The sequence below is a fragment of the Montipora foliosa genome, chromosome 14 (assembly GCF_036669935.1).
Source record: "Montipora foliosa isolate CH-2021 chromosome 14, ASM3666993v2, whole genome shotgun sequence".
NCBI lineage: Eukaryota > Metazoa > Cnidaria > Anthozoa > Scleractinia > Acroporidae > Montipora > Montipora foliosa.
This window is the reverse complement of record NC_090882.1, coordinates 13,967,848-13,987,847: the sequence shown is the minus strand read 5'-3', so window position 1 is coordinate 13,987,847 and position 20,000 is coordinate 13,967,848. Positions and strand designations below refer to the sequence as shown.

The 20,000-nt window shown below is 40.8% G+C and overlaps 2 protein-coding genes across 3 annotated transcripts in view; one reads left to right on the top strand and one right to left on the bottom strand.

Annotated features, from left to right (window-relative positions):
• The first annotated feature begins 4,473 nt into the window (after positions 1 to 4,473).
• LOC137984311 (histidine N-acetyltransferase-like) lies at positions 4,474 to 5,669 on the top strand. Its single transcript, XM_068831463.1, has one exon. The coding sequence runs from the start codon at positions 4,606 to 4,608 to the stop codon at positions 5,530 to 5,532; it is 927 nt and encodes a 308-aa protein (XP_068687564.1). The 5' UTR covers positions 4,474 to 4,605; the 3' UTR covers positions 5,533 to 5,669.
• A 235-nt stretch (positions 5,670 to 5,904) lies between these two features.
• LOC137984310 (eIF-2-alpha kinase GCN2-like) overlaps positions 5,905 to 20,000 on the bottom strand; it is a 36,438-nt gene continuing 22,342 nt past the window's right edge. The window contains exons 14-20 of one of the 2 annotated variants that reach the window (XM_068831461.1): positions 19,129 to 19,262; positions 17,850 to 18,225; positions 14,453 to 14,665; positions 13,906 to 14,271; positions 10,809 to 12,329; positions 8,356 to 8,667; positions 5,905 to 6,639 (exon numbers count right to left, since the gene is read on the bottom strand). In XM_068831461.1, coding sequence (XP_068687562.1) covers positions 6,412 to 6,639; positions 8,356 to 8,667; positions 10,809 to 12,329; positions 13,906 to 14,271; positions 14,453 to 14,665; positions 17,850 to 18,225; positions 19,129 to 19,262 — 3,150 coding nt within the window. In that variant the 3' untranslated portion in view covers positions 5,905 to 6,411. The remainder of the gene's footprint in view (positions 6,640 to 8,355; positions 8,668 to 10,808; positions 12,330 to 13,905; positions 14,272 to 14,452; positions 14,666 to 17,849; positions 18,226 to 19,128; positions 19,263 to 20,000) is intronic. The other variant, XM_068831462.1, reaches the window with a different exon arrangement.

Here is a 20,000-nt window from a genome sequence, read left to right as displayed (position 1 = left end):
CTATGTGACTCATGTGACAACACTGAGCATTGAAATACTTTGCCCTTGGCTAGACTCTGAATCATAAGTAAGTGCGATCTGTTTGATTTAAGAAGGTAAGTTGTGGTCAAAATAACTACGCTGTACGCATGGTTTCTGAGGAGACGATAAACCGTAAATAGCCCCCTGGGAAGACACGTGGTTACTAGTAAAATATTAAACCCAGGAAGATTGAAGAAAATAAAAGGGAATCGTGTAACAATTAAATCGGCATAGAGGCTGACATCGGAGTCGAAATTGTTGAATTTCCTATATGTTAAAGTAGAATGACCTTTAGGTGAATTGATGGAAATCTTACGGAATGCATAGACGAGACTATAGTCACTTAGGCTTACATGAGACACATCAGCGGAAACAATATCATTCTGACAATTTGTAAAAATAACATCAACCGGAGTAGAAGATGTGATAGTAATGCGAGTTGGACTATCTATTAGTTGTCAAAGATTATAAATATCAACAATATTTGTTAACAACACTGTGTTGATATCAGGTTGCGGAGAAGCCAAATTACAGTTAAAGTCACCCATTAAATAAAACTCAACGTTCTCTGCATCAAGCTTGCCAACAAAGGATTCAAAATGAGACGATTTCTTCCGAAACTTCTATATGCGAACTAAGCAAGATACAGATTTTTTTAGCCTGTTTTATGCAAATACTGATGCAAAAGTAAATAAATATTGATACAAAGTTTTTAGGAAGAGCCGAAAGATGTGATTCATCGGTCTGTTAAAACACTACATTGATCAGACCAATGCGATAGTTTGTCTGTACAAAGTAGAATGTTTGCGCTTGAAAAACGGGAAAAAAAGTGAGAACGTTGCAGTGTCTGGAAATCGTTAGTACACTGTATACGTAGCCTGTATTTCGGTGGGGTTCCAAGCTAGAAATTTAAGTATGTGACTGTTGTGTAGGGGCATCAAAAAGAGAGGAATAGTCCACTCTTAAGACTCAACATTTAATACCCTCAGTCAATATGGCGGAAAACCAGCACAGACTAAGCACATAGTCACAATTTACCCACGATTCTTTTGGGGCTCGTAAAATAATAATTAACAAGATATGACAGTGACAGAAAGACACTGTCATCAGATCGAGATCAATGCGCGTGCGAGAATCCACGCGAGGGTGCCCTGCAATCTTCAGGGCGGCTATTTTGGTGTCCCTTACACAGAAAAAATGTCGATTCTTTTTGGGCAAGACCACACAATCATCCAATCTGAGCAAATTAGGACGCGTTCTCCTTCGTCGAACGCAATTATTTACCAACAACAACAACAATCTCAAACGGAAAATCAAACGGAGTTAAACGGAAAATGTTGTGAAAAAGATTACTGTGCATGTAATTTCAGTTTTAGTTTTTGATTAAAATTGTTTATTATTATTTGCAAGGCTTGTTTCTTTACTGCTGTCAGCTCAGAGGTGTTTGATCTGTTTGATCACTGTAAACTGTACACATCAATGACGGTTACTTTTCTACTTTATGCAGAGGCATAATTATTTCTATAAACACTATACACTCTTTTTTTATTTATAAGAACCTGTTTTATAAGAACGTTGAGGCTGATATTAACCATAATTATTATAACGTGTTAAGAACATTCCTCAGGCTGACTGAGTTTTTAGAGAGTGTCTAATCAGCGTGAGCGGGTGGGTCTTGGGTCATGGGTCGTGGGTCATGGGTCGTGGGTCGTGCGTGGGTCTTGGGTTGTTGGTCGTGGGTCCCTAACCCTGACCCATTTTTTTTATAAACGACTGGAAATTCTCGAAACAGACAAGACCTAAGACCTAAGACCTAAGACAAATTTGGACCGAGCACTGAGGGAGCAAATATATATCTTTTTTTATCTTCAAACAAACACGTCCCACCACCCACCTACCCACGATCCACCCACCCACGCGATTTAGCCTCACCCGAGTTTTTATAAAAAAAAAGAGTGTATAAATTTCTTTCTGGGGCTAGAGACGGGAGCTCCGCTTTAAGGCTTGGCAAAATCTATATATTAATAATAACAACAATGAGAAGAAGAAGAAGAAGAAGAAGAAGAAGAAGAAGAAGAAGAAGAAGAAGAAGAAGAAGGCGAAGAAGAGGAAAAGGAAGAACAACAACAATCAGGGTAAGAAGTGAATTCTACTTGATGTGGCTACACAGTTTTCCGAAAAATAGAAATAACCAAAATGTGGCAGATGCCACAGAAATCAATCACTTAATTCCTTAATCACTTCGAACACGAGTAATTGATAATAATAATCAAATATTTTTTTTTAAAGGAAATTTAAAAAATAATAACAGAAAGTTATAATATTTAACTTACCGTGACTACTACATGGCTTAATCGTGTGCGTTGATTGAGATCGCGAATTCCCTTAAAGGCTCTTAGTAGTTCAGTAGCAGCCAACCCCTGCTGATTCAGCATGTGGTCACCTACGAAAATTCTATCTCGTAAACCGGAGGGAAAATTGCAGGTTGGAGGTTGCAGGTCACTGTTTTCCCATAACTGCAACAACCCAAACCTTTACAAAAAATGTTAACCTTAGTATTAAATATTGTTTCATAGGCCTAATGTTAGGGTTAGTAAAGGTTTAGGTTGTTTCAGCTATAGTGAAACTCTAACCTGCAACCTGTAACCTGCAGTCTACCCCCTCCGCTCGTAAACAGCCAGTTAAGGCCACTTTTTCTTACACCTAAATAAAATAACTACACAAAATTATACTTATTGGTGTTGGTGGTTATTTCCCCGAGTTCATCGTAATTTTTGTCTTTTTTTAAAAGAGAGGTTATAAACAGTGTTCGGCTGCTCAGTTGTTGTTTTTCAGTCTGTCTAGAAAACAAGACCACAAACGCAGGAAACAGGTTTTCTTTGGTTCGGGCTCGGTCGCCTGGAGTGAACATTTTCACCGCGTTCACGTGGGAAAAAACACTCGTTTGATTGAGTGTTCGAAGAGATGTGTCGCATTACTGACCATTTCTTCACACTTTCTAGGAATCTGCATTTGATTGAAGAGTATACTTGACAATCGATGCCCTTTGAAAGTGAAGAACGCTCGCCTCCCAATAAGCATTGTTGTCCACAAGTCACAAGTTTGAATAATTTAGGTTTATTTAATAATCACAATTTCGCTTGGTGCAGTCTTAACTCTGGTGCTCTCAATCACCCCAATAATCCCACGCTATCAAAAATATTTTGAAATTTACATCAACGCCCTAGATCACGCAAGTCGACGCAAGTTTTGTTACGTGCGCTGACTTGCATACCGTTTGGCCACCCACTTGTATTCACTTGCGAAGACTTGCGACGACCTGCGTTTGATTTGAACATGTTCAAATTTTGGACGCAAGTCCGCCCAACTTGCGTCGCGTTTGGCCACTCAACGCAAGTGGATGCAAGTTTTCGCAAGTCATTCGAACTTTTTTGGAAACCTTTTAGCCAATCTGATGCCGCTGTTTGAGCAGGAATCTCAAACTATTTCGCGCCTTTCGCGCTTTCCCTTTTGACAAGATGGCTTCTGTCACGGAGCAAAATTCGGAAAACTTAAGCCCCGAAGATCTAAAAGAAAACAAGGATAGGGATTTAAAAAAACATAAGAAAAACGAAAACCATAACAGGAGACCCAGTAGCGGTGCAAGTATAAGCAGCAGCTACAGTGAAAGTAGCAGCTCTTCCGAGTCTGAGCCTAGGAAAAAGAAAAAAAAAAAAAAAAAAAATTCTGCTACTTTTGCAAAGGACTTGCGCTCAACTTGCGTCGCGTTTGGCCACCCTATCGCAAGTGAACGCAAGTCTTCTCAAGTGAGAACTTGCGTCGACTTGCGATGACTTGCGTTTCGTTTGGCCAGGGCTTAATGCTCTAATTGATTTGTTCTTCATAATATCCTGGAGATTTAGGAAATGAAACTGACATTTACTTAAGTTCAAGTAATCAACGACTATAACTTTCAGTCGTCAACATGAATAGAGAACGTTAGCTTACCTTTTCTGTTTTCGAAAATGTTACATTAATATTCTCGCCACTTAATATGGGACAGAGGGGAGCTTACTACAAAAGAACAGAAGATAGAGCAGGGCTTCACAGAACTTTTACTGTACATGTTGCTCTTAAATTGTTCAAATTTTAGTATCAGGCACTTTTTATTTTCAATATGTTTTCGGGACACTCAAAGTCCTGAGAGTAATCTTTTTTTTCTTTTTTTTTTTTTTTTACTTTTAATCGATGAAGAAAGAAAGAAAGATGCATTAAAGAATTGGGGTGCTGGGAGGGCTCTTTGTATAACACCCCTTAAGGGCAGTTATGGTACAATGTAAAATGAATTTTAGAGTGAATCTATAAATGATATGATTGTCTTAATGTCTGTGCACACAATTGCCGGATTTCCAGACTTGTTATTGTTCTTGTTTTATTTGTAAAAAAAGCGATAATTTAGCTTGTGATCGATCCTCGATCCCCGATCCTCGATCCGCGATCTAGCTTTTCCAGTAAACCGTCGTACTAGTCGTGCCGACTAAATTAGCACGACCGCCAGCACTACTTTTGAAACAGGCCATAATATTACCATCATTTTAGCAAAGAATGAGCCAAGACTTGAATATACGTTTGGCTCGACCAAGCGACTTCGACAAAATTCTGAAATTGTCAGAAGGAATTTACGATGGAGACGATTATGTTCCAGCGAGGTACCACACATGGATGTCGATGAAGAATTTGCATGTAATGCTTGCTTTCTCCGGCGACAAACTTGTAAGTCTGGTCGCTGGTTCTGTTATTGACGAAGGAAAGACACTTGTAACTCGAGCAGGACGAACTTTACCAGAGTTACAAGGCCAAGGAATCAATAAATTGCTTACACAAGCTTTAATCGATTTGGTGCGGAAGCAACATCCCGTGATACAACGACTTCGATTTGTACGCATAGTGAAGCCGGAGATGGCCAAGAAAGGATATGACACCATTCTTATGAAAGATATTTTAAGTTGTGTTGTCGCTTGTTCGACTCAACGATCGCAGCAAATTGTCGACATTGATTCGGTGCAAATTCAGACGTGCACAAAGGAATACATTTGCGACGTGATCTTTCGACAAGAAAGCGACAGTTTGTTCCCCAGCAATGTGATCATCGCGGATTGGTTTCCATTTGAACCTCTAAGATCAAATATTGATTACTTGAGCCAGGAAAACGATTTAGTATACTTTGCAGTCGAGAAATGTGCCGGTGGACTTTCTCCGAAATCGTTCAGTATTGGTGTACGGTCTCAAAGCGTGAATTTTCCCAAATGTAGTGTTACTATTTATAGCAACGATCCATTGTTACATCAAGCTCATCTTGTTCACCATTTCAAGCGCTCCTGTGAGGACATTGAAAAAGAATTCGCGTTTACCTGTTGTCACGACCAAAGATTTACAAAAAGTGCGAGAAAGTTGTTAAATCAACTTCTGCCCATCAAATCAGATGAGGACATAGACTTGACAACGGCATACCTCAACCAAAGAACCTTCTAGTCACATTTAAAGTTGCAATGTTCACTAGTGGGTGGAATAGCCGATCATGAAACTGCTTGAAAGGAATACTACTCTGGAAGGAAAGTTAAGTCTGCTATTTTACGTCACCGCGGTAAACAATGGAACGGACATTAGTCAAGATCAAAGGACAAGATCAAATAGCTCTGCTTTCAAACTGGCCAACCACCGGAAAAATAGAACTTTTCAAGTTTTCGACAGATATATTCCCATCTTCGGACACCCAGGGGCAGTCAGTCGGGGCAGGAGAAAAGGCGACGACAGTTTGAAAACTTTCGATTCGTCGCCTTTTCTCCTTTTCTGTGGGTCTCCGAGGATGATTTTCATTTGGACCACAATAAAAAGAGTTAGTGTCAGGATGAACTACTGTTAACTCTTTATTCAGTGTACACATTATATTTGGGCTTTATTCTGATGCTTCACGTTTAGGGAATTTGTCCCAATTGAGCCAGTCTCTGGTCTCCTTCGCAACCACTTTTTGCGGTGTCACGTTGGGTTCGTTGCGTGACACCGCAAAAAACGGCTGCGAAGAAGACCGCAGCCGTTTTTTGTGTCGTCACGGAGAAGCGTTGCGTGATGAAACAAAGAATGGCTGCGTGGGAGACTGCAGTGGAGCAGATTAAAAACTCATCGGTACTGATGTCGTGACTGGACCTTAGTGATAACCCAGGCAGCGTTTTGAAGTTTATCGTTCAAGGTTACGTCGAGTTCATCTCAAACAGGGCTACAGTAATCAAAGGGGGAAAATTAAGCGATTGGTAGATTTGGGGAGCAGAAACTCTTACAAACGAGAGTAATTTCCAGTATCCTCTTTCGTATTTAATAACTATGTTAACAAGCAATTTAGAAGTTTTCTCACATCTAGAAAAACATTTTGAAAATTTCGTCCTTCACGCTGTACACAAATATCATGGGGACTTTCTTGTAAACTTTAAGGTCTCTGATTTCGTCGCATAAACGGCCGATGTATTTCTTGTAGCGAGGATTCTTATCTGAAATTGTCGCAACACTGGAGTCGAAAGCATCTTTGTTGGCGTCGAGATCAAGAATGGCTGATATACTTCGCAACACGGAGCCAGGCAAGTCAACCTAGATAACGAAAAAAGCAACAAGTTAAATTGGTCTTCCCGCGATTTGAGACACTGCTGTCGAACAAGTTTCGAAAAAGGTTAACCCTGGCCAGAAAAAAATATGGACTGAATGCACCTGGTACATGAAAAAAGGAACACTATAGGAACTTTCTGGAGGCTTCATTTCGTTGGAAATGTCGCCTGATAGGGTTCTTAACATTCTAAAGATTTGTCTGTGACTCCCAGTAAAAACACACACAACAAATGGAAAAATAATTTAAAACGCCCCTTAGCGACTTCCAGCAAAGTTTACTACGGTCCGTAATAGTTCAGATTGCATTGGGTAGTCTTCTGTTCTGTACATTAAATTGGCACGGCATGATTCTTTCCGGAATGTTTAACGAAAATCGCATTCTTTCGCTTCGCCTGGCAGTCAACATGGCGACAAAATCAAGGTCACAAATTTAACAAATTGGTTAGACTTTTTTTAAACTTGTGGCATTCATTTCCAAGCAATTTAATGTAGAGAATGGGCTGGCTAGGAACAAACCAGTTTTAGGCATCCAGACCTCCGACAAAAAGCCAGTCTCGACGAAGTGGACAACGAAGAAACTGGCCGACCGCTTCCAAGAATATCTTCCAAGAATATCTTCGTGATGCCCGCATTAGCCTCTATTTCATGCTAGATCCAGTCCAACCGTTAGAATACAAAACTGGCCAAGTGCGCACCATTTCAACGTCCCATACCACTCCACCGTTAACATAACAGTTTGTGGTCTTTCCCAACACCAAGTGAATGCGAAAAGCAGCAAATTCTTGGGACAAAAGTTCCTTTTTCAACTTGGCCTTCGGAATCAACAAGCGCTTTTCATTCTCCTAATTTATTCAAATTTCACTTTTCTTAACTGTGTCTCCACCAATGGCTAGCTCCGCCATTGGTATGCTTTGTTTTGTTTATTCGTTGAAGAAGGATGTGGCCCTGCTGGAAATTTACTCTCAAAGGGAAGACCACAAAACCAGAGATGGATACGTCCCCTTCTTTTCTCAAACAGTGTGTGGGTTCTTTGAAGCCTCACGGTATTATTTACGAACAAGTGTTGTGACATGGGGCCTACGGTTTAAAGTCTTTATCCGACTTGAAAGTCTTACCATTTGCAGATACAATTACTGAGGCAGTATTTTCTCCCCCTTAATTATTTTAAAACCCTGAGTGTGGATTCGGTTACTATATAAACCTCAAGCAACGCACAATCCTTCAATTCCCTCTGACGAAGAGCTTGCAATTCGACCTTTGATAAAACCAAATTTTCAAAGCTTGATCAAAGGCTGGGACTGGTAGTCTGTGGTTATGGCGCGTTTTTAGTGTCAAAATTCAAACATGCCATTCAAACTTTCATTTAGACAATTCAAATATTCATTTCGGCAATTCAAACATTCAATTCGGCAATTCAAATATTCTTTTTGGCAATTCAAACATTCAATTCGGCAATTTAAATATTTCATTCGCAGCAGGTACAAAACGCAGGTCACATGTCACAAGTCATTGTTTTAAAAATACAAAATGAATCCTACACATTCATTAAAGCTAACCCTAAGTCTTACCGAATTTAATGTTTAAATTGTCGAATGCACGTTTAAATTTTGACACTAAAAGCGCGCCATACGTCGGCAACTTTAAACTTAAAAACCAGTATTTTCCCAAGTGCGCACATAAAAAAATCCATTGTCATCTTACCCCTATTACTTCAACTGCATTTTTAGCACCAATGTGAGCTAAGAGAGGCTTTATCTTCGACATCATCAAGCTCTCGTATCGTTTCTTTGTATTCCATGCCATCTTTTCCTGTGTGTTGAACGAAACTTTCATCTCGGGCACAACAGACGAATTTAGTTCATTACCGCTCTGTGTTCCTTGGCCCTTGTTGCTAAGGGGCGCGGAGGACTCGGTGGTTTCAGGCTTGCTCGAGAGTTTACCTTGAAGATGGTCCACAAGGTCCTTTATCTGAACACGGGACTCGGAGATCCTCTCTTTATCTAAAGAACGAACCTGTGAAAGGCAAATTGTATAGTGAGTGGAGTGATTTAGCATCGGGTTTACGTGAAACAGCAAACATGGAACGGCAAACGAGAAATGACAGGATGCTACTTGTTATTTAACGTGGCTCAAACCAGTTCAACACTTAAAAGAAACATTCTTATTAGAAGGATTGACACTACAACACTTTATAACTTAACAGCAATGTTATGGTACCATATTAAATACCAATAAATGCTGAAAAAGATTCGGTTATTTTTGTCACGTAAAAAAATTACCATGGCAACAAGAAAGCCCTGCAAAAACACCCCAAATTTTGGCTTTAGCTGCTCATATCTCAAAAACGAACGCGGTGACCGAATTTTTTATTTCTGAAATGTAATCAGTGTGCCAGAATAAAACTTCCTGCAAAGTTCTAAAAACATTCTGTGGAGCGGATTCAGAGCCACCTTAAATAATTTAAGGTAGCTCTAAATGTGCTCCACATATATTTTTTTTAAACTTTGCAGAGAGTTTCATCTTGGCCTGCTGATCACTTTTCTGCAATGAAAAATTGGGGTCACCGAGTTAGTTTTTCAGATATAAGTAACTAAACCGAAAATATAGGGTGTTTTTGCAAGGCTTTCCTGTTACCATGGTAACTTGATACATCAGAAAAATGACTGCATCTTGTTCAGCAATAATTGATGTTTCACATGGTACCATAACATGGGTGTTACGTGATAAAGTGCTGTAGTGTCAATCCTTCTAATAACAAGGTGTCTTTGAAAGTGTTGAAACTGGTTTGAGCCACCTTAACCGCGAAAATAGACCTTGTTACCGATACGGCGGCCATTTTGGATGCTACTGTGTCGAACAGCTATTGTGGGATTTTAAGAGGGCAAGTGCCCACTGAGAATCCCATAATAGCTATTGGAAACAATGGATTCAAAATGGCTGTCGTATCGGTAAAAAGGTCTATTCTCTTATTCTGACCTGTCTTGCTCCTTTGCGAACTTGCTCAATATCTGGAGCCAATCGAATGAGCCCATAACTTACAGAAAGCACTTCAAAACTCGGTTAGTAAAACTTATGAACTTGTACCAGAAACCCATAAGGGTTGAAACGTGTGACGCGCGTTCACAGCTTTCGAATATTCAGTGCGAACTGATTGGTTGAATGTTTCAGTGCTAAGTATCATATTTGGAAACCCCTCGCTCTTGTTGTTCCAAGTATGGTACTTAGCAAATTGAATATTCAGAAGCTTGTTTCTCAGAACACAAGGGGCCGTTACACGTTTCATCTCTTATGGGTTTCTGCTTGTACTGAGACGTAGTACTAAAGCTAACAGCTTTCGAGGCCATGCACAGAAAGTAGCCCGTCAGAATGGGTCCTTCGCAGCTGGCGATCACATAGTACAAAAACTGCCACAGTTTTTGTGCTCTGCAGGTTGTTGCCATGGTAACAAATCTGGATTAAAACAAGGCTTAAAGGATGCTTATTCCTCATTTATGCAAAACTCGCTCATTACTTTTTTTGCAGCATTTGCGTACTTAAAATGGTGGAAATTTAAGTAAGTTTAACGGCTGTTATCATAGCTAGAATTTCAATAAACGGATTTTTCATAATTCGTTGATAAACGTTTTTTTTTATATACATTTTCCAAACTTTTTTCTGTTAAATTTTTGAGTTTTTTTTAGACGACTATTTCAATTCCGAATTTCTGCAAAATCTAATGACGGGTTTGTGAGAAATTTGGTAAAACAGCCAACAGCTGTTTGCCTCAAATTACTGAGCGAATGCGCATGCGCATGTGCAGCATTTAGCTGGGTTTTCTCTTCTAACACCAGGGCGTTAACGTACTGGAAACGAATTTACATAGCATTTCCAAGACTATAGCGAGACGGAGATAAAAAATCACCATTATTTGTTTTGTTATTCAAAATCCGTCCCTAGCTCTAATGAATACCGTTGACCGCGGAAAAATTGCGTTCAGTCACCTTAAACAGGAAAACTCCACTTAACATAACCAATCGTCTTCTTCATAAAACCGACACTCTATCTGTTAACTATCAGGAGATTGGAGAACACAGTTTCGAAATCCATAGAAAACAGAAAATGGATTTTCTTTACTGTGTGATGTGACGCACTAGTTAACAAAAACAGAACCTCACCCTAGCATAATCAGGCTCTTGCTCTTTCAAAACCACCATGTGTTGAATTGCTTCTTTTTTACAAATCTCCTGCAGCTCTTCCAGTGGCATTGCGCCATAAGAAATTGTAGCCTTGATGCCTACATTCCACAAATCACGCGCAATGCGCATGCGCTCTTGTTGCATGGGATTGTGACCCGCTGAACAGACGAAAACATCGTAAGCGCAGGGTACAAAGGCATATTCATCTTCCACAACTGCAGACACTATTTTCTCAATGGCGATACTGACACCAACTCCGCCGGGGGAAGCAAACGAAGCATCCGCTCCGCGCCGAAACTGACTTATCAGCTTATCATACCTTCCACCTGCGGCGAAAATATCGACCCCTCCTCGTTTCCGCTTCCGGTTGTTCGTGGCTACAAACTGGAAAATCAGCCCCGAAAAATGTTGAAAGTTGTAAACCATGGAGGTGTTGACAACAACTGGTAAACTTATGCCAAATGTTTCGGCGTGCGAGATAATTTTCTGAAGATCTCCGTAAGCTTGCCGGGCGGTTTGTCCGATCCATGATTTTCGCTTCATGGTACTTTTCAAATGCTGGCGCAGGTCATTCACGGATCCCTCAAACTTTAGAAACTCGCACAGAGCCACACCAGTGTGCTCAAAAGTTTGTAAATTCTCCACAAACGAACCGATCTGATCGTTTCTTTCTTTTTCACCGCGAGTTTCTTCAAGAATCGAGATCAACTCCGATTGTCTTTCATCAGAGATGCCAATAGAGGTCAAAAATGATCTCATGATCCCAGTGTGGTTTATCCTGATGTAGTAACTCCGATTGTCGAGAGACGGAAACTCCTTAATGATCTCTGCGACGACGAGAAGGACTTCGGCATCGGGAACAAGGTCTTCGGGCGTGCTCGTGACGATGTCGAACACACACTCGTAAAGTTCCTTCGGATGGGCGCCCAGAATGCGGTTAACACGATAAACGCAGCCAATGTCAAACCTCTTCATCTGGACGACTCCCGTCCTTCCGACATAGCGCGCAAAGGGAATTCTCAAATCGTACGGCAGCGTGACAAGCGCTCCACTATGGTCCATGAGACTCACCGCATATTCTAATTGTTCAAAAAGCTTCGTGCGCGGAGCGAGGTGCGATGTCCTGACACGCAACGCGCCATGCCGCAAGAACACAGACTTCACGCTTTCATGAACCATCTGTCGGGCGAGAATTATCTTTGGAAACACCTGTCCCGTGAAAACATCAAAATCGTAAGTTACGTCACGAACGGAGGAAACGTGTTGCGAGAATACATGTTTTATGAGGCGCTGGTAGCGCGTAGAGTTTGTGGACGCGAGCGTGTGTTTCAGAACTTCATCCAGCTGGCCGTCTTCAATCTTGGGTGGGATGTATTGACTTTGCAGCAGTTCCTGCGAGGTTGGGCGTTCCTCTGGGTTGTGCTTTAATAACCATTTTAGCACTGTAGTTTGTTTGGAGAGATGCCTCTGGTCGAATTCGGTGGGAAAGATTATACGCTCCTAAAATGAAACAAAAAAAAAATGACTTGAGTTCATTTGACCAGATGATCTCATAAGCTAGACCGAGTTGATCAAAAGCAGAACATTTCTCTGGTTTGTACACGATTTAGACTGATCCCTCTTTGAATAACGTAGTCCTGGTCCGTGAAGAGCCGTTTTCAATAGACCCTTTTACAAAAATTTGGTTTTATCAACGGAGTTGATAATGTAAATTGGCCACCGTACAGAGATTCTAAAAGCTGACGTTTCGAGCGTTAGCCCTTCGTCAGAGCGAATTGAGGGATTATGGGTTACGTGTAGTTTTTATAGTAGAGTAGGAGCTACGCTATTGGTGGTAACATGTATTGGTGGTAACATGTTACCACCAATAGCGTAGCTCCTACTCTACTATAAAAACTACACGTAACCCATAATCCCTCAATTCGCTCTGACGAAGGGCTAACGCTCGAAACGTCAGCTTTTAGAATCTCTGTACGGTGGCCAATTTACATTATCAACTCCGTTGATAAAACCAAATTTTTGTATACTACTTCCCCACCGACGCAGCACCACAGTTTCTTTAGAAACTACCCCTTCAGACCCTTTTACAGTTGTGGCTAAGTTACTTGGCCTAAAGAAAGGAAGGGAGGCTGCCGGTGACCCTGCTTGGATAGATCCTTTGTGCTTTTCTAATGGTAATGTAGACTAATTAGAATTACAACAGCATAATTTACATGATAAAAGCAGTGAGGGGGAGTAATTTATTTGGTCTTTGTTCTGCAGCACTCAAGTGAAAACCACGTGATGTGACGAAAGCAAGAAATGTGAAGGAAGATCTACAGTTTAACAATTATACCCGACTAATCATTAGTAAAATACTATTTTCAATGGACAGCTTTAGATAAATAGATAAGACTAACAGGTAGAACAAATTGATGAGACAGATGGGTCAACAATTCTCTTCAAGAGATATCTTTCAAAAGTACATAAATATATAAAGAGAGAGAGAGACTCTTTACTCTCTAGGGAGTAAAGGAACTTCCGACATTAAATAAAGTGTACCTTTACCTTTACCTAAACTTTATTTTAAGTGTCAAGCGTATCTACTGCTGGAGCACAAACTGGGGATACCGCTGTACAGAAATCGAATCGAATCAACTCTTATCAAATCGTAGGTTGTTTTTTTCGCAAGGAAACGGGAAACCTGGAGTACCCGGAGAAAAGGCTCTCGGAGCAGAGTAGAAAACCAGCCAATTCAACCCAGATATGAGAGTAACTCTGTGGCTATTCGAGACTCCTGTTTTCGTTGATCTAAATGACCTGTAGCTTCTTTTGTTTATCAGGACTACTGTAGGTTCATTGTTTCCGTTGCATCGTCTATTGTTTCCTTCTCCAACCACAGATCACGTCTGGAAAGCTACAGTGTCTCTCACATATAACGCCGAGTCTGGGAATCGAACCCAGGCCACATTGGCGGGAGGCGCCAACCCTGCTCATCTTCATTCATCCGTTTCCCTTGCTAAAGGAATGAAATAACGAGCGAATGAGGTCAGAGTTGACAAATGAACTAACCTATCGTAACAAAACATTTACTTGCCGTTCTTATGTTTCCTAGAACTTGAACCCTTTCCATGGAGGTTGTGAGGGGCCGAAAACACATCTCAAAGAAGATAATTCCCAAGCTGTAAAGATCCACCTTGGGGCTGTACTTCACCTTTATGCCGCCTCGTTTGCCCACCTCAGGAGCCACATACAAAGTAGTACCAACTTTACCTGTCACGCTTTCTTTGGCGGACGAGCTGCTTTTGGGAGACTGGGAATTGTCGTGGTGATCTTGCACATCAGGGCCCATGCCACCGCGCGTAATACTGTTTGTGGTAGCGAGGCCAAAGTCGCCGATTTTGATACGACCCTGGGAGTCTAGGAATAAGTTGACGGGCTTAAGATCTCGATGAATGATCCCCTGCATAAACAATCAAATAAAACGTAAAATGAATTGAGACGGGTGCCTTGACGGATGAGGTTTTTTCAGTGTCAGAAACTTGGAGCCAAAAATACTCCTTGTTACTGTACAGCACTTTACAATACACAGAAGTCAGAGGACTATAGACATATCTTGAGAGTTTGACGAAAAAAACTCTCACCTGTGTATGAATGTGGGCCAATCCTTCGACGATCTCTCTGATGAGCCTCCAGACGCGCTCCTCCTCCTTGTATAAGCCCTCGTCGATAAGGTTCCTTAACGTGCTTTTTTCGCAGTACTCCATCTGAATGTAGAGATACTGCAGTCCTTTGTGTTCAGAGTTAGACTCGCTTCCAGTCTCCTGCCACTCTTCTCCTTCGTCTGAATCATCGGACTACGGAGACAACAAGGTTTGAAGTCAAAATGATACACGGGAATCTTCGTTTACGGCTTCTATCGTTTTCTCATCACTAAGGCAAGAAAAGAGCGAGTTTCAATTGATTGTGGTAAAACTAAAAGCAAAGTTATCACTTTGGCCAATCAAAAAGGACGGAGATAATTCAGTAAACCAATCAAAACTCGAAGTAATTACACGAAGCCGACACAAAGCGCGGGAAAATGTGCACGCGCGAGCCACAATTGTTTTTGGTTTCACTTCTGATTGGTTGAAAACATGGCGCGAGAACTTTGAACCAATCACAGAGTGAAGTAATCATTAGCGAAAGCAACTTTCGACACTTAATTGAAAACCGCTCTAAAGTACTGAATATTGGAAGTGCATTGCCTAATAAGCTATCTATCAAAAAATCAAATCTTTTTCTAACTATGTTAACTAAACACTACGTGACCCAAGTTTGCTAGCCTTAAGACACCTGTTTATTTTAACTGGAATTTTTCTATTTGATGGTCCGCCATTGCTAACTTTAAAATCTTGAGAGAGCTGGACCGAGGAGAAAATGACGTCAAGCACTCACCATCATTAACATAATAATCTGCGTTTACACGCTGAAAATTTAAGCTATCGAGTGAACGACGTTACTTTTCCTTAGATCCAACCCTCTGAGGTCCAGTCGGTCAGTTTTGAGCGTGAGTAATGGCGGACCGTGAAATCCAAAACTTACACTCAAACTAACAGCCTTTGAATAAAAATTAAAGGTCAAAATCTTTCCAGCCAGGTGCTAAGCAAACCCACTTTCAGAATCTGAAGAAAAAAAGGGAAGTGATTTTTTGATCATAGTACCACGTTACACCCGATATACCAGATCAGGAGCCCATTACTAGGAGCCTCCATATGCAGTAGATCTTTGAGTTCCTCGGCTCTGTACGCACTGTTTTAAAAGGCCAATCAGAGTAAAGTCATTGTCTAACGAAGACAAATAAACCAGTAAAACTGAATACTAAATCGTGCAAATTGATGTAAATGTCTCCTGCTCAAGGGCTCGTTCTAAAAATAGAAAGATACAAGCAAAGGTTGACTCAAAGATCTACTGCATATGGAGACTCTTAGTAATGGGCTCCTGGTTCCTTTCCTTTTCTAATAACTGGCTCGTTATCAAAGCCAGAGATTTAGATAAGTTCAACACGTTCGTTCGTTCGCCTTTTGAAGTCAATAACATGATGCCTTCCCATTTCTGTGAGCAAACTCGTATGTTAATCAAACAAAATGTGAACAATGACGTCGGCAAAGAGTCCCTTAAGGTGCTACTATGATCAAAAATCACTTCCTTTTTTCTCCAGATTTTGAAAGTGTGATTGGTTAACACCTGATTGGCACAAGTTTGAGCTTTGATTTTTATCCAAAGGGTGTCGACTTTGAGCATAAGTTTTGGATTACACGGTCCGCCATTACTCACGTTCAAAGCTGACCGGTTGAACCTCAGAGGGTTGGATCTAGGGAAAAGTGGAACAATTTTGATAGTAAGCATTATGTTCAGTATTTTAAAGTTATATTCTTGTTTCAGTGGACGTTCCCTTTAAGAGGAGATATTTACTTAGGATTAATAGACAGATTTTGCGGTTTTATGATAGTTTCGCTCATACGGTACCAATGTGAATAAGATAGAATATGTCGCAAACTAATTCTGCGGAAATTTGGCCCTATTGCTATGCAAAAATCTTATTCTGATTCAGTTGAAAACATGGTTGTTGATCTTGAATGTAAGAGCCAACAATTTAAAGTGCTAATAACTATTACCCCATTCAGACCAACAAGACATGCTTAATTAACTTGGGTTTAACAAAATGAAAATCAGTCAAAGAAAAAATGTACGACTGGCTTTTTATAAATACAAGCTTTGATCTGTGCTAAATTTGCAGTCGACAAAAATTAGTATACCTTATTTAAAAGAGAACACTTTGAAAATGTCTTTAACTAAACATCTTCAAAACATGGTTAAGGTTTGGCATGACGATTTGAGGACCAATTTTCAAGAACTAAAATAGTTAGAGTTTTATGGAGTTCTTTCAGCTGTAAAATCGTTTATGAGGAAGCGGCATAGTACTCCGATGCGGGACAAGGATATTGTGAAAGGATTAACTTTAACTGAACTTCTCTCCAAGCGCAAGGTCAATAATTTTCAATACTTCTCTTCTCAAGAAAAGAACTCCCTCACCCATCGGGAGCCAAGGAAAGTGCCTTAGGGACCTTGGTGTTCAGAATGACTACGATGTAGACTGGACGGTAGCATACACAGTTGCTTTTAAATGAACGTCTTCTACCAAGTTAACAACCTTTCATTTTAAGTTCCTCCATCGGAAGATTGCCACCAATGATTTTCTGAAGAGAACCAACCTTGTACATTCAAATAAATGTTGCTTTTGAACAGAGACTATCACGTTTCCCTAGATCCAACTCTCTGAGGTCCAAATCGGTCAGTTCTTGACGCAAGTTATGGCAGACCGTGAAATCCTAAACTTACACTCAAAGTAAACAGCCTTTGGATCAAAATCCAAGTTAAAAATTTTACCAGTCATGCAGGTGTTAAGAAACACGCTTTCCAAATCTGAAGAAAACAAGGAAGTGAGTTTTTATCATAGTAGCACAAATAATTTTCCATCATCTTTTCAAAAGTCCGGAAGCAAAACGTTTTTGTGGGTAAATCGGATTGCGCATGACAAAGCGACTTTTACAAGCCAGATTTTACGCTTAAAATCGTTCAAACTCATACACAGCTTTACTTAAAGGGGCTATGTCACGTTACTTTAGGGTGTTTACGGGAAATCTTCCGTTATATACTCACAAGTTCAAAACTCTAATCTGTGGATTTTCTTTACTGATAAAATTATTGTTATATCACAAACAAGATGATTCTGAAGCAAAAACGGCCTTTATCCAGGCGATTTGCTATAAACATGAAAAACGTCGGGCCCAATTTTTTCAAGATTATCCAAGTACAATCCGTTTCAATCTTTGAAATGTCCATTCATGCTTCTCTTTCATGTTATTTTATTTCATTTAAGTTGTTCAAAAGTTTCAAGTGGTCACTGCAATGTTTCATTCTACTTTTTTGGCATTTTGGGTGTTATTACATCATATTGCGTGACATAGCGCCCTTAATGAACCGCTTAAATTATCCAACCTCTGTGTCCATGAGATCGCCAAACTGGAGAACCGACTCGTCAACGTTCGCGGCGGTGAACACGATTCCTTCAGAAGACTCCGATTTACTGCTGAAGAACGCCATACTGTGGCCTTTCCGTGGGCTGCGAACAGACACCCGTGATCCGCTGGACGATGAGTCCGATCCATTTTTACTTGGTTCTTGTTTGTCCTGCCACCAGGAATCTTCACAACTTTCCCTGTCTTCTCTTATACTTGGTGCCTCTATTTTATTGAGCTTTAAGAGACTTTCCTCCTTTGATGCAGTCGACGGCTGATTCTTGGATTCGCTGTCGTCTGTCGAAGTCTTACTGCCATCTTGTTCTTCAGCGCTCTCGATCCAGGAGTTGTAATATCTGTCAAAGAGGCCAAGAGCTACTCAATACTAAATTCAGAAAACCCGAGAACCACCAATAAATTGAAACCTTCGACAAGAATTATGATAAGCTAAGATCGATGAGTATTATCTTAGAAATGTCGAGCATGCGTACATTGCTGGAGCCTTTGCCTCTTACCCATTCTCGCCCCCAGAGCCCGCCGGTTCCTTTGTTCCCGAGAACGGAGGGCTCTGGGGACAAGAATATTCCGTGTTCAAGATAGATCTACTTTATTTGGAGTCCACAAACCGAAGTCTCGATACGCAATACAACACTACTTTGAACGGCCACTGCTATATTTTACTTGGTTGCGGATCAATGAGAGGAAATGTGGCCTAGTCTGATTGGCCACTCTTTTGGAGGAATCTGTATCTAGATTTAGACAATAAGGTAACCTGATGCGCCAAGGCCAATGAGAGGAATCTAGACTACTTGTCATGGACTACTTGCATGGACTAGTTGCTGCACTGGTAGAGAATTCTGCAATAAATCATGCGCTTTTAAAGCAAGCTCCCCCTTGTGCTTTCTCAACTTCCGGCATGCTTCAAACCTCAACGTGTGTTATTAATAAATGACTTAGTTTATCTGAGTTTGCCGGCCCAAACAAAGCAATAACAGGTTTGTGACTCAGCGTTTTCCATTCTGATCAAGTCAAATTTATTACTGAAAATGACTCAACCCTTTCAGTCCGAGGATCTGTACGTCAATTCTCCTTACTGACTGCAATACATGACTGTTTGTGTAAGTTATGGGAATTTGATGATATACCTAGACAAAAAAAACCAAGGTGATAAATTTCTTTATTCTCGTCACCATTCTGCTTAACAATGTATTGAGTTTGTAAGGAGAACATTTATATCAGTCACTCGTGGCACCTCTTACCTGACAACATTTTCGTGATTTAGACGGGAAATTAACTGCACTTCACGTGTGATTCTCTTGTTAAACTGAGTGCTTTTGGGGTTTAGAGGAATGCGCTTGACCGCATACAAACAGTTATCGAGTTTGTTTCGCACCTGAAGGTAAATAAAACTCGTTACCACTAAAGAAAAATGCCACAACTGACTTCTGATTGTTTTGGGTTGACCTCGTTGGCCAAGAGGCTTGCTTGTTCGCTCCGTCTGTCACTGTCTTTCTGTGTGTCCACCTGTCTTATCGCCTGTCGGTTTGTCAGTGTGAATGTCCGCCCACCATACGAGTGTCTGTCCATCTGCCTATTCGTACACACATCCCTTAGTCCGTATGGATGTCTGTCCATCCGTCAGTCAGTCACAATTCCTCGATTCGCTCTGACAAAGGGCTAACGCTCGAAACGTCAGCTTTTAGAATCTCTGTACGGTGGCCAATTTACATTATCAACTCCGTTGATAAACCAAATTTTTGTATACTACTTTCCCACCGACGGAGCACCACAGATTCTTTAGAAACTACCCCCTTCAGTCCGTCAGTCAGTCAGTCACAATCTTTATTTACGTATCTAGGCGTTCTACTGCTTTATGACGCTAATAAGGGACACATTCAGACCAGACCTCAACACTGGGAACTCTGTGCCATGATCTTTTCAAAGAATGTGTGGGATCTTTAACGTTCCACAAAGTTTATGAACAAGAGGTGTGGGGCGGGGCCTACGGTTCATATTCCTTGTCCGAGGAGACTTGAAAGTCTAACCATTTGCTGATGTAATTACAAAGGTAGCACTTTTCTCCTCAGTTATTTTAAGACCCTGAGTGTTGGTCCGGCCGGAGTCGAACTCA

Bases quoted from the DNA above. Each gene is read 5' to 3' on its own strand.
- LOC137984311 (XM_068831463.1), top strand. From the start codon at position 4,606: ATGAGCCAAGACTTGAATATACGTTTGGCTCGACCAAGCGACTTCGAC.